At 62.2% G+C, this 12846-nt stretch overlaps 3 protein-coding genes across 3 annotated transcripts in view; 1 reads left to right on the top strand and 2 right to left on the bottom strand.

Moving 5' to 3' along the window:
* Positions 1-647, top strand: part of HSF1 (heat shock transcription factor 1) — a 25729-nt gene extending 25082 nt beyond the window's left edge. Inside the window, exon 11 of the mRNA XM_017883379.1 lies at positions 18-647. Coding sequence (XP_017738868.1) covers positions 18-239 — 222 coding nt within the window. The 3' untranslated portion in view covers positions 240-647. The remainder of the gene's footprint in view (positions 1-17) is intronic.
* Positions 502-1825, bottom strand: LOC108536596 (uncharacterized). Its single transcript, XM_083287447.1, is given in 3 exon segments — positions 502-910; positions 913-1314; positions 1317-1825. Coding segments are annotated over 3 exon segments (912 nt in total). The 5' UTR covers positions 1785-1825; the 3' UTR covers positions 502-868.
* A 421-nt stretch (positions 1826-2246) lies between these two features.
* Positions 2247-12846, bottom strand: part of DGAT1 (diacylglycerol O-acyltransferase 1) — an 11391-nt gene continuing 791 nt past the window's right edge. The window contains 18 exon segments of the mRNA XM_017883380.1: positions 2247-2666; positions 2806-2868; positions 2975-3062; positions 3141-3206; positions 3287-3399; positions 3497-3541; positions 3624-3665; positions 3737-3775; positions 3866-3969; positions 4047-4121; positions 4213-4314; positions 4413-4518; positions 4650-4702; positions 4786-4871; positions 4979-5019; positions 7234-7321; positions 12658-12730; positions 12733-12846. Coding sequence (XP_017738869.1) covers positions 2511-2666; positions 2806-2868; positions 2975-3062; positions 3141-3206; positions 3287-3399; positions 3497-3541; positions 3624-3665; positions 3737-3775; positions 3866-3969; positions 4047-4121; positions 4213-4314; positions 4413-4518; positions 4650-4702; positions 4786-4871; positions 4979-5019; positions 7234-7321; positions 12658-12730; positions 12733-12846 — 1454 coding nt within the window. The 3' untranslated portion in view covers positions 2247-2510.

Here is a 12846-nt window from a genome sequence, read left to right on the forward strand (position 1 = left end):
CCCCACCGCCTTGACACCCCCCCACCCCCGCAGGGAAGCAGCTGGTGCACTACACAGCGCAGCCACTGTTCCTGCTGGACCCCGGCTCCGTGGACACCGGGAGCAGCGACTTGCCGGTGCTGTTTGAGCTGGGAGAGGGCTCCTACTTCTCCGAAGGGGACGGCTTCGCAGAGGACCCCACCATCTCCCTGCTGACAGGCTCAGAGCCTCCCAAAGCCAAGGACCCCACTGTCTCCTAGATGCCCCGGAGGAGCTGGGCCAGCCGTGGCCTGCCCACCCCCACCACCAGTGCAGGGCTGGCCTTGAGGAGGCGAGGCAGCCTCGAGGTCCTGGGCACTGGTGAGTTGGCCACCATAGCCCCAGGAGGACAAACAGGGGCTCAGATCTGGGCAGCACCTCTGGTCAGGAGGGTCACCCCGGCCTGCCAGTCTGCCTTCCCCCAACCCCGTGTCCTGTGGTTTGGTTGGGGCTTCATAGCCACACCTGGACTGACCCTGCAGGTTGTTCATAATCAGAATTGTATTTTGGATTTTTACACAACTGTCCCATTCCCTGTTCCATAGAGATATACAGATATATACACACAGGTGGATGGACGGACGGATGGACAAGACAGGCAGAGATCTATAAACAGACAGGCTCTATGCGGTGGCCTCCCACGTGTTTCCTCTGTCCCAGGGTGGTATGGTGGGTGGGGGTGCAGTGAGGAGGGGCCCAGGGCACAGAAGGGCTGGGCTGCAGTGGCCTCCTGGGGGAAGGCGGACGCTTGCAGGTAGCCCCATGCCTGCCCAACTCCGCAGGACCAGCATTTCCTCCCAGTTCTTTATTGAGGGACCGGGGTGGGCACCCTGGCCCTGCAGGTCTCCTGTCAGAAGACCACTAGGAACCCCCTTCCCAAGGTGTTTGCACTCAGGGACAGGGGATGCGGGGCAGGCACACTGTCTTCCTGCCATAGCCCGCACCCTCCTATGTAGGCACAGGCAACAGGAGCCTGTCCCATAGCTTCAGGGTTTTCCACTCAGCCTGGTGGAGGAAGGGAAGGGGCCCTGGGGTGGGCAGTGGAGCAGGCTTTGCTTCTTTATCTGGCAGCAACAGCTTGTTCTCGAGCTCCATTGACCAACAGGTGGGGAGAGGCACAGGAGCCTATGTGGGATGGAGGAGTCGAACCCACACCTGTCCCCTTACCAGGAGCTCACCCACTACTACCATCCTCAGCAGGGCCCAAGGAAACGCCTCCACCTCAGGGCCCACCAGCCCCCACTGGGGTAGAGGAAGAATACCACCAAGGTAGCCCGCCCTCCCCCCACACCACCACAGCCCAGCAGGTTGCCGATGAGGCCCCTAGTGCAGTCCTGGGACACGGTGCAGGGCCTTCTCGAACACCTGCCTTGTTGGGCCATAGCTGCAGGTCGGGGGGCACCAGGGCCTGGTCCAGTCTTGGGATCTTTAATCAAGCAGTCACCCCAGCAAGGTAAGGCAGCAGCAGGGCCCTGGGTTACCCCTGACCTCCCACTGTGACCAAGGGGGGCCCCATCTGTCCAGCTTGGTGGATTGCAGGGCCTGGAAACAAGGTGTCCTGAAGGCTGCAGGGCTGCACTGTCTGCACTGCCCAGCCTGGTGCCAGAAGAGCAGAGGGCAAGGCAGGCCTGGGGATCAGGGGTGCCCCAACCTTGTGGAGGGCAGCTGAGAGCCACCCGCACACCTGGCTGCCCAGGTTCCAAGTGAAGGAAAGAGGCTGCCAAACTGAGCCCTGCCCCAAGGTGAATAGCCACGGACATAGCCATTGTGTACTGTAGCCCCTCGGCTCACCAGACCCACACCAGAAAGGCCCTGTGGACTGCCCATCCCTGGGCCACCCTGGCTGGAGCCCACTTCTAACAAACAGGGCAACCTCTTCCCGAGCCGAGGCTGAGCACGGTGGGTGCAAGTTGGCCAAGCAGGCTCATCCTGCACCAAGGGCCAGAGTGCTGATTCCCTCACACCCAGCAGGGGTAGTGCCAGGAGAGAACGCCTGAGCTGAGCTTTTCTAGGTAGGGGAGTGTGGGGAATGGGGGTGTCTGCCTGGCCTTGCACTCCCCCTACCGGCCATGCCCACCCTGCTGCAGTGGAGCTGCCTCTCCCCAGCAGGTCCTGGGACCGTCAGGCCTCCTGGCCCCTGGAACAGCTGTCCACATGGCTCTGGCAATCACCCTTGTGGGTGTGGCCATACCTCCCACCAGTCCCCAGGCCCCTGGCAGGCTGACGAGGTCACTGGACAGCACTTTATTGACATCCTTGGACCCGGGGCAAGGTCAGCAAGACTCCCAGCTGGCATCAGCCTGTGTCTGGCCTGCTGTCGCCATCCCTGAGGGGTGCAGGACAGAGCCCCATAGGGGCAGAGAGGCCTCCCTGGGACAGGAGGAGGGTGCTGTGCAGCCAGGCCCATCCCCAGCACTCGAGGCCCAGGAGGAGAGGCGGGCTCTGGCAGCGGGTGTGAGGTGGCAGTGAGAAGCCAGGCCCTTGGGTGCAGCTCAGGCCTCTGCCACCGGGGCCTCATAGTTGAGCACGTAGTAGTCATGGACGTACATGAGGACAGCTATTGGCTGTCCAATGATGAGCGTCAGCCACACAGCTGCGTTGCCATAGTTGCCCTGGAAAAAGCGGCCCACGAACCAGGCCAGTGGGATCTGGGGAATGAGGGGCCAAGTCAGTCGGCCATGGTGACCACAGGGCTGGGGGCTCCAGGGTCCCTGGGCATGGGGGGGGTCAGCCCAGGGGCTCAGGCAGGGGGTAAGTGGGTGAGGAGGCCACGTAAGAGTCGCTCACCTGAGCCATCATGCCCGTGAACGCCCAGAGGCGGAACATTCGCAGAGGGACGCTCACCAGGTACTGAGGTGGGAGGGAGAGAAGATGTCAGGGAGTGGGGAACCAGCCATCCCTGCCATGGGCATAACCCTGCCCAGGGATGAGGCAGGGCGTCCCACAGAGCACTGACCTCATGGAAGAAGGCCGAGGCCAGGAACACCCCTATCCTGGCCATCCACCTGCTGCTGCCCCGACGAAGCATGGGCTTGTAGAAGTGTCTGCAGAGGGGGAGTGTGGAAAGGGGTTCAGGTTCACGGCCATGTTCCACATCTCACACACACACACACCCCACCTACCTGATGCACCACTTGTGCACAGGGATGTTCCAGTTCTGCCAGAAGTAGGTGACAGACTCGGAGTTCCTAGGGGCCAAGAGACCACAGAGGGATCAGAGCACACCATGGCCCATCCCAGCCCCCAGGGACACCCCAGGGACACGCACCACCAGTCCCGGTAGAACTCCCGGTCTCCAAACTGCATGAGCTCAGCCACGGCGTTCAGGCAGGAGTGGAAGAGCCAATAGAAGAAGATGAGCCAGATGAGGTGGTTAGGGACCTGGCAGGGGGTGGAGGTGGGCGCCAAGTTCTAGAACCTTCCCCCACATGCCACCATCCCCTCCTGTCCCACCGCCGCGCCACCTGTCCACACTCACCGCCAGCTTCAGGAGGCGCTCGATGATGCGTGAGTAGTCCATGTCCTGCAGAAACAAGCCCTTCAGCTAGCCATGCTCCCAGTCACTCCCCAGCCACCCCAGCCACAGGAGCACCTGGGCCGCTCACCTTGAAGGGCTTCATGGAGTTCTGGATGGTGGGGACCATCCACTGCAAAGGAGGGCACCGTGTCAGCTCCCAGCCACACCCAGCTGCACCCAACTCTGCCCCACCCCACTTACCTGCTGGATCAGCCCCACCTGAAGCTGGGTGAAGAACAGCTAGGGGGGAACCAGAGAGCAGCCAGCTGAGGCCCTGGCTAGCCTGGAGGACCCCAGCCTCCAGTGGTCGCCCCTAGCCCCCAACCTCACCATCTCAAGGATCCGTCGCAGCAGAAAGCGCTTCCGGATGCGGGGAGAGCGGGGAAAGTTGAGCTCATAGCACAAGGTGGGGGCGAAGAGGAAGTAGTAGAGATCTGGAACGGGCATGGGGGGTTGGTTCCAGAACAGACCCGGCCTGTGCCCCGCACCTCAGCCCCACAGAGGTCCTCACCGCGGTAGGTCAGGTTGTCCGGGTAGCTCACAGTGTGCGGGGCAGCAGCGCTGCTGGCTTTCTTCCCTGCAGAGGCTACGAACACAGCAGAGTGGGAGGCGGGGGGTGGGGCCCTGCTGCTGCCCAGCCCCCCAGCAGGCAGCCCCAACCCCCGGCAGCCCCTTACCAGCCTTGGCCCTGGCCCTGCGGCACCACAAGTTGACATCACGGTAGGAGAAGAGCTTGAGGAAGAGGATGGTGTGCACCATCAGCGCCAGCAGGGAGCCCACTGTGGGAGAGGTGGGCTCAGGCCTCCACAGGGCCACAGGCAGAGGCCACGCCCGTGGCTGGCCCAAGACAGCTGGGCAGGGTGGGATGGGGGCGCACCTGGAGTGATAGACTCAACCAGTAAGACCACAGCCGCTGGGAAACACAGAATGGTGGCCAGGTTGGCCACATGCAACAGCAGTCCCGCCTGCTCCGTCAGGGCACCCTGGAGTGGGGGGCAGAGCACTCAACCAGGGCTCCTATTCCCTGGAGGAGGGGCTGCCAGGTCCAGGGAGCAGCTCCTCCCAGGAGCGCACACAGCAGGGTAAGCACACACAGGTGAGGGGCACTGCTTACCACCGCCAGGCGCTTCTCAACCTGGAACGCAGCCACAGCAAAGACATTGGCCGCTGTGGACAGAATCACCAAGGCACAGGTTCAAGGCCACGTCAGCCTGATCCCCACCCAAGGCCCTCCTCAGAGCCCAGCTCACCAATAACCAGGCACGGGGCGGGCCAGCTATAGGGATCCTTCAGGAACAGAGAAACCACCTGGATGGGGTCCACCAGGATGCCATACCTGGGGATGGAGGGATGGGGGCCTGAGTGGGTGGCAGGTGGGGCTATGGGGCAGGGCCTGGACAGACCATGGGTGGGGCAGGGCTGGGACCTGGCAAAGGCACTCACTTGATGAGGTTCTCCAGAAATAACCGGGCATTGCTCAAGATCTGCGAGGGACGGACAGGAGGGTGCAGCCCCTTTAGTCCTGGCCACAGGGCACTCACCCCAGCTCCTCCCAACACCTCTGGGCACATCCCCAGCCTGAGCTCAGGGTGGCAGCCTCAGGCTTGCAGACCCAGCCCTGTCTGGTCTCCATGCCAAGCTCCGAGACTCAGCACCCACCTCAGCCAACACCAGTGCTGGGCAAGGGGAAGTCCCTCCCTGTCCCCGTCACACCAGAGGGGCCCGCATGGAGGGCACAGCCAGCAAGACCAACCAGCCCTGCCAGACGCCTGGGTCTTCAGGAGGAGAAAGACCAGCTGCCAAGCTGCTCACATTCCTCCTGAGCCGAGCCAGTGAGGGACCCCAGGCTCCCACAGCCAACCAACCACAGACAGCCCCAGAACAGCGGAGCCCTAAGGAACCAGTCCCCACTGGTGGCCCAGGCTGAAAAGAGGGAGTTGCCTACCCTTTCTCTGCAGGAGCAGTGCCCAGCTGTGTGGCAAGGGGGGCTGGGCCTAGAGTGCTTCCCAGGGCTTGTGCCCCTCCTACCTCTTCTGCTTCCTGCAGCCCTCCAAGCCTTCGACACTTGGCTCTAAAGCAACTTCCCAGGACTGAGCCCCCATGGGAAAAGCCTCCTGGGACTAGCCTGGAGCTGGGTGCTTGGTCTCCCTCTGCAAGGACAGGAACCTCCTCCTTCATCTACAAGCACTACCAACACCTCCATGAGCTGGGCCCCAATGCCACAGACCTGGCTTACTACCCAGAGCTCAGGCCTCACGCAGTGGTGAACTGGTGCTGGGGAAAAGGGTCGCTGGCAAGGAAACACTGAGGGTCTCTTGCCTGGGTGGTCAGGGAAGGCTTCATGAGAGAGGAGACTGCTTCAGAAAGACAAGGGCCACTGCCCCGCCTCCCCCGGTTGCAGGGCTGACACACAGGCCTTCTGCACGGACACGTGGCCCACACTGTCACTGGCCTCTCCTGAGGGCTGACAGTAGGCAGGTGCCAAAGCTGCCAATGGGCGGTACCCATCTCCAAGCCCAGGCCACAAAGGGAATGCAACAGGCAGCCCAGAGTGGGACACACGCCCGGGGCTGGGGGTCATGGGCGAGCCAAAGCAGGGAAAAGGCTTCAGGGCTGGACCAAAGGGCCAGGCGGGCCCAAGGGGTTGGGAAGAACACACAGTGCTGCCTGGGCTGGACAAGGCCCAGCCTGGGCCAGGAATGGGCTGCGTCTCCTGAGTGCTGGACTGGCGCTGGGCCCACTGTCCTCCTGCCTGGCCAGCTTCTCAGCCACCAGGCCTCGTGGGCCTCCACAGCGGGCCACCCCCAGGGAACCTCCCAGGACTATGGGCAGTAGGGGGTGTGGATGTGTGGAGCCCCTTCCATGTGGTTAGCCGCAGGAGCAGCACCCAAGGCCAGAGACAGACACGCCTGGGTGAAGGTCAAAGGCCTCGAGCCACATCAGCCCTGAGTGGGGGAGGCTGGACCCAGACAGCCCTTGCCCGTGACCTGCCCTGCAGGTGCCCCTTAGAGGCCTAGATTCCAACTACTTCTGGGGTGAGGCTGGCAGCCCCACCCCATGAAGTGCCAGTGGGAAGCAGACCCAGAGGCATCAGGCCTCGGACATGGCACAGGGCTCCATCTAATCACCTTCCTGGGGGGCTCCTAAGACCCACAGCTGAGGGAAGGGGCCAGGAGGACTGCAGAGTAGTGGCCAGGCCTGCAGAGTTCCTTACCCACGCAGGCCATGTGGCATAGCACAGCAAGTTCTTCTCACATCCCCTGCCAGAGAGGCCTTGTGTCCACAGAGCATGCAGTCCACTCTCCCACCAAACTAGGGCAAGACCCCTCCACCCTGCCCTCCATGGAGGCCCTGCACCCCTCAGACCCAGCTCACAACACACAGGCTCCAGCCAGGCACTGCTCGTCCTCCCCACGCCCACACCACACCTGCAGGCTCTCCTGGGATCCAATGGGGAGCAGCAAGTATATGGTGCACGGGCGCCCAAGTGACCACAGCAGGGGCAGCTACCGCCACTCCCCTCCCCAACAGTCCAGTGCTGGTGGCCACATGGAGGTGCAGCCTGCTCCACACACCCCAGCCCACAGGGGCTCCAGCCCCGACACCCTGGGTGGCAGAGCCTATTCCCAGGCAAAGGCCTACCTGGGGCAGAGCCCCACCTAGACCTAGACCTGCTCCCAACACCATGTCCCACTCACCAGCATCACCACACACCAGTTCAGGATGCCACGGTAGTTGCTGAAGCCACTGTCAGAGCTGAATAAAGAATCCTGCAGGCGATGGCACCTGACAGAGCACAACACAAGCACCCGCTGAGTGGACACCAGCAGGGCAGGGCCGCCCCCGCAGGCCCCACCCCAGCCTCCTCGTCTGCCCCCAGGCCCCACTCCCTGTTCACAACCAGGAGGAGAAACCAGGCAGAGCCACACTGTGGCCTCAAGACCTACAGAGGGCAAAGCTCTCAGGACCCCTAGAGCCTGCACCTCCAAGCAGTGGGAAGAGCACGTCAGAGTCAGGAGAAGCAAGCTCAGCTGGCCCTGCCTGGACTGGACCTACATGGAGCTTGGACACTCCAGGTCTCACTCTCCAGAGGCCTCTGGCCACGGCCATGCACTCTGGCTGTGGACTAGCACTGGGGCCACAAGCAGGGTCCCACCTGGGGATGGACCAGGGGGCACCGCCCAGCACTGCGGGGACCAAGTGGTGAGGGTTGAGTCCACCCTATTCAGTGGGCCCATCCCAGCACCCGGGAGCCAAGGGGTCCCCACACTTGGACGTGCAGGCTCAAACTGGCAAAGGCAGGCCAAGTGCCAGCCACACACCAGCCTGACATGCACCTTCCCAGAGGCAGGGATCCGGCCCTCATGTGCCGGTGTAGCATCCACTTGTTTGTGATGTGTTCCAGCCCAGGCTGAGCGGGCTGAAAGGAACCCACCCAGGGCTAGGTGCCTGCTGGCCAAGAGGCTTCCAACAGAGGCGGGCGCCCACCCATGATCTCCCAACCAGTGCTGGAGGGGCACAGGCAGACCCTGCCTGTGGTCCTCAGCATACCGCACAGGTGGAAGAGGGTACCCAGCCCAACAGAGGGACTGCCATATAGCTAGGACAAGGATAGCAGGAGCTTGGCCAGGCCCCACACGTCCTAGGAAGCAGTGCTGGCTCACATACACTAGCTGCAGGCCCACCTCACCCCCCAGCTACCGTGCCACCAAGAAACCACACAGAGCATTGACCAAGTCCTCAATTTTGTAAGAGGAGAGGCCAGACCTCCCTTTCCCTCCCACACACATCTATCCCTCAGAGCCCCTAGGCAGGAAGAGTGGGCCTGAGAGTGATGGCAGGAGCCCCGTGAGGCAGATGCCCTCAGGGTGCCCAAGGCAAGCTAGCTAGGATTGGGGTTGACAGTCAGACGGCCCTGCCCAGGAGGCAAAGGGCCAGGGAGGCCAAGAGGCAATGCCAACAAGCCCAACCTTTGCCCCCCAAGACCAAGGTTGGTGCAACACCTGCCCCATCTACACCTACACAGTTCCTGACAAGTCTACACTGTCCCACAAAACCGCCATGCAGGGAGGATGGTCACACCTTTCCCTCTGCCCATCTAGACTGGAACACAGGGGCAGGCAGCTCCACCCCAGCCCCTGCTTCTCCCAGCTCCAGCCTGAGCATCCTGTGTCCGCCCACCAGGTCCATCTTGGGCCATACAGTGAGGCTGTGGTCTCCACCTGAGCCTCCCTCCTACCCCCTCCCCAAGTTGGCAGCTGCCTTCCCAACTGACCATGGCCCTTGGCTCATCTCCCCAGCCTACTCCACTCATTGCCTGCCCACAACCAGGAGGCTGGGTGTGGATGCCGCAAGAGCCCCAGCACCAAGACAGGAGCAGGGGCACGAGACCCAGCTGCCCAGCAGCCTCTCTGAGCTGTCTGCTGGACTGGGCCTCTCCACTGCCCACTCTTCCCAAAGTTCAAGCCCATTTGTTTTCAGCAGAACAATTCCAAGCCTCAGGATTGGCCTTCTTGCACCACAACCTACCGACCACAGCTGTTTCACAACAGTGTGCCCCTGCCACCAAGGACACCATGCTGGCTTTATCCGTGCCCACCTCCAAGATGAAAACAGGAGTCGGGAAAGGGTGGTGCTTCCCAAAACTCACTGCAGACAATCCTATACAAGCTTTCTCAGGGGCCCCTCGAAAGGCTTCCAAGGCCTTCCTTAACCCAGCCATGCCCTCACCTCAGGCCCTTCAAAGGCCTAACCAGCCCTACCAGGAGGCAGCACCCCCACTGCACTACCCCTACCCCTCACAGGCCCCCATGAGCAGGAAGCCCCAGTCCACCAGTGCCCACAGAGCTCCAAGCAGCCAGTGCGGCCGGGGCAAGTGGGCTAGAGGGCAGGCTGCATGGAGCGGCATGCGGAGGCAGGATCTGCCCCTGTGCCCACAGCACCTTTGTCTACCCTCTTACCTACTGGAGGGCCTGCCCAAGCCTCTGCACCTTCCAGCTGTCCCTGCACCCACTCCCTAGTCCAAGAAGACTCAGAGCAGCCTGCCCTCCCTCCTGTAGCCCCAGGCCCACCCAGCCAGCAGGATCCTCTCAGTCTCCTTTTTTTTTTTTTGAGGCGGAGTCTCGCTCTGTCGCCCGGACTGGAGTGCAGTGGCCAGATCTCAGCTCACTGCAAGCTCCGCCTCCCGGGTTTACGCCATTCTCCTGCCTCAGCCTCCCGAGTAGCTAGGACCACAGGCGCCCGCCACCTCGCCCAGCTAGTTTCTGTATTTTTAGTAGAGACGGGGTTTCATCGTGTTAGCCAGGATGGTCTCGATCTCCTGACCTCGTGAACCGCCCGTCTCGGCCTCCCAAAGTGCTGGGATTACAGGCTTGAGCCACCGCGCCCGGCCTCCTCTCAGTCTCACAGCAACACTGAGACCTTGGCACATGCCCACCCGCCACCCTGTCTCCAGGTTCAAAGTGTGTCCAAAGGCACAGGTCCCAGTGAGTCCCACACATGGGGCCCACACAGTGCAGCTCCAGGGCCAAACATAATGAGGGGGGGGCAGAGTCCAGCTCTGCTCCCAGCTGCTGCCTGCTTCCCTCTGGCCTCTGGGCTGGGCCTGGGTTCAAGATGGTTGGGGCAGGCTCCCTGCACCTCGCAGACCCTGCTGGAGAGAGGAAGGGAGAGTCAGAGAGGACACCTCAGGGACAAAACACCCTGGGAGAAGCCAGAAACCGGAAGGCCCCGACTGGGGTGCCTGTGAGCAGAGGGCTGCTGGGTGTGTGCAAAGGGCCTGGCGGGAGTGAGCCGCAGGCAGAGCAGAAAGGGGTGCCCTCTCCTGCCTGCCTCATAGCCTCACCTTGCCACGGGACCGGAAGAAAGCAGCTCACACCCAGAGCCTAGCCCTAGGTGAGCAGGAAGTGTCCGTGAGGGGAAGAGGCCCCAAGCCCAAGGAGTAATGAGGAAGCGGCAGAGAGGAAAGGCTGGGCTGGGCCAAGAGCTGCAGGAAGTGGGAGGGAGGGGAGGCTGTGAGGCTGACAAGGGGGTGCGCTAGAGGCCAAGTTCCAGGAAGGCAGGCAGAGCAAGGCCTGACCCAGAGAGCAGGGAGAAGAGTCCAGTGGCCACAGCCAGTGGGGCCCCAAGCCCTGCTGGATCCTCAGGTCTGAGGGACAAGCACACATGGACTGCAAGTCCTGGAGACCCAGAAGCAGATAGACTTTTGGTCTCAGCCTCCAGTCCCAGGAAGGCCTCACCTCTGCCATCTACTGCCCCTCTTCCCAAGGAGAGACTACCTCAATGGCAGGGACAGGGACTCACCAGGCCTCTCCCACGAGCTCTGCACCCATCCCACACCAGCAGAAGCACAGGAAAGGCTCGCTGGTTTGCAAAGCAGGAAGGTGACTACTCTCCCCTGTCTACCCCCGGATGGCAGCTTGGCGCAAAGCTGGGACTACCCTCATCTCACACTTAAAAAAATTCAATTCCCGGCTGGGTGCGGTGGCTCACACCTATAATCCCAGCACTGTGGGAGGCCAAGGCAGGTGGATCACCTGAGTTCAGGAGTTCTAGATCAGCCTGACCAACATGGAGAAACCCCGCCTCTACCAAAAATACAAAATTAGCCGGGTGTGGTGGCACGTGCCTGCAATCCCAGCTACTCAGGAGGCTGAGGCAGGAGAATCTCTTGAACCTGGGAGGCAGAGGTTGAAGTGAGCCAAGACTATGCCACTGCACTCCAGCCTGGGCAACAAGAGCGAAACTTGTCTCAAAAAAAAAAAAAAAGAAAAAAAAGAGATCTCAATTCCCACGTCCTCCACAGGTCATGTAACCATCCCCCCTGCCTCCTAGAGAGAGGGTAACTCCAGGAGCCACACCTCCTTTTCAGGCAGGAGGTGTCTAGGCTAGCCTCCCTCACCAGCACCCCAGACCCACAGCAGGCAAGCACCCCTCTCAGGAGGGCCACCCTCCTCCCCATGGCGCCTTCATGGCCTCCGTGCCTGACCTTTGTCCACACTGCTCCATGCCTGCCTCTTTCTGAGGTTATCTTATCTCCCAGATGAACTGAGCACCCTGAGGGCCACGACAGTGCCTGCCCTCCCCCAGTCCCCTCCCATGGTGCCCAGTGAAGGAAAGCTCTGTTCTTGTTCACTGAGAGAGCAAATCATTGCCAACGAAATGTCCAAAATCAGCCCACTTCTACCTTGATAACCTCTAGGCCCTCAGCTGCCCTCTAAATCAAAGCCCCTGAGGGTCCCTGGGCCAGGGTAAAGGCCATAAAGGGGGGATGGAGGGTGGCAAGGGGATTGCTCAAGGCCAGCTTAGAGGAGGAAGCCAATGCCCAGGCTGGCCAAGTCCTTCCCATGGGCCATGGTTCTCTCCCTCCACCGCTCTCTGTCAGTCATCCAGCTGAGCCAGGTACCCGCCTACGGGTATGTCCACCACCCCAATACCCCACTCCCCACCTGGAGGGTGGAAGTCTCAACACAGAACCCAACTCTCTGTCCCTACAGCAGACGCTGGTTCTGGCAACACCAGCAGTGCTCCAGGCCAGCCTAACCACTGGAGAAATGAATGGGCCACGGAGCCACTCTCAGGAGGGTCTGCAAGGACAAGAATGCCTCTTACACTGTCCCTTGTCTGGGGCAGCTGCTGATGCCCCCGTCCTCTGACAGGCCTGGGCTCCCGCTGGCCCCTCCCCGGCAGGCCAGCCCTCCTCCGGGCGTCTCCTACCTGCAAGGAACCGCTCAGAGCACCGACAAGCACCCATCACCACAAACTGCCCAGATCTCATCTGACCCCTTCCAGATAAGGGGACACTGTCCAGGGCGGGGACCCCACCAGCCCGCCCCTCCAAAAGCTCCTCAGGAGCCCTGAGGATGCACAGACCCAAGAGGATCTGAACGCGGGACCCCTGCTGGCTCCCCTCTGCCTGGCCAAGGCCAGCTCCGGAGCCCCTACCCAGTGACCTTGTCAGGTGACTCTCCCCCTAAACCTCAGTTTCCCCACAGAGCCCACAGGGCACACCGGTCCCCCCTTAGCCCAGGGCCCATGTTCTCGGACTCGCAGCTCGCGCTTCGGCCAACCCCAGAAAGCCGCGGGGCCCTGGGTCAGAGGTTGGGGGTCAGGCGCTTCGCTACCTCAGCTCCCAGTGGCCGCTGGCCACGCCGGCGTCTGCGTCCTTGCTGGGGGCCGGAGCTGGCGCGTCCCCGCGGCTCCCATGTCGGGGCTCGCAGCAGCGTCCCGCACCTCCTCTTCCGCCGCCGCAGGCCCGCCGCCGCCGTGGCTCGAGGGCCGCGACCCTGTCCTCCGGCGCCGAGAGCCGCCCG

The sequence above is a fragment of the Rhinopithecus bieti genome, unplaced genomic scaffold, assembly GCF_001698545.2.
Source record: "Rhinopithecus bieti isolate Rb0 unplaced genomic scaffold, ASM169854v2 scaffold_13617, whole genome shotgun sequence".
NCBI lineage: Eukaryota > Metazoa > Chordata > Mammalia > Primates > Cercopithecidae > Rhinopithecus > Rhinopithecus bieti.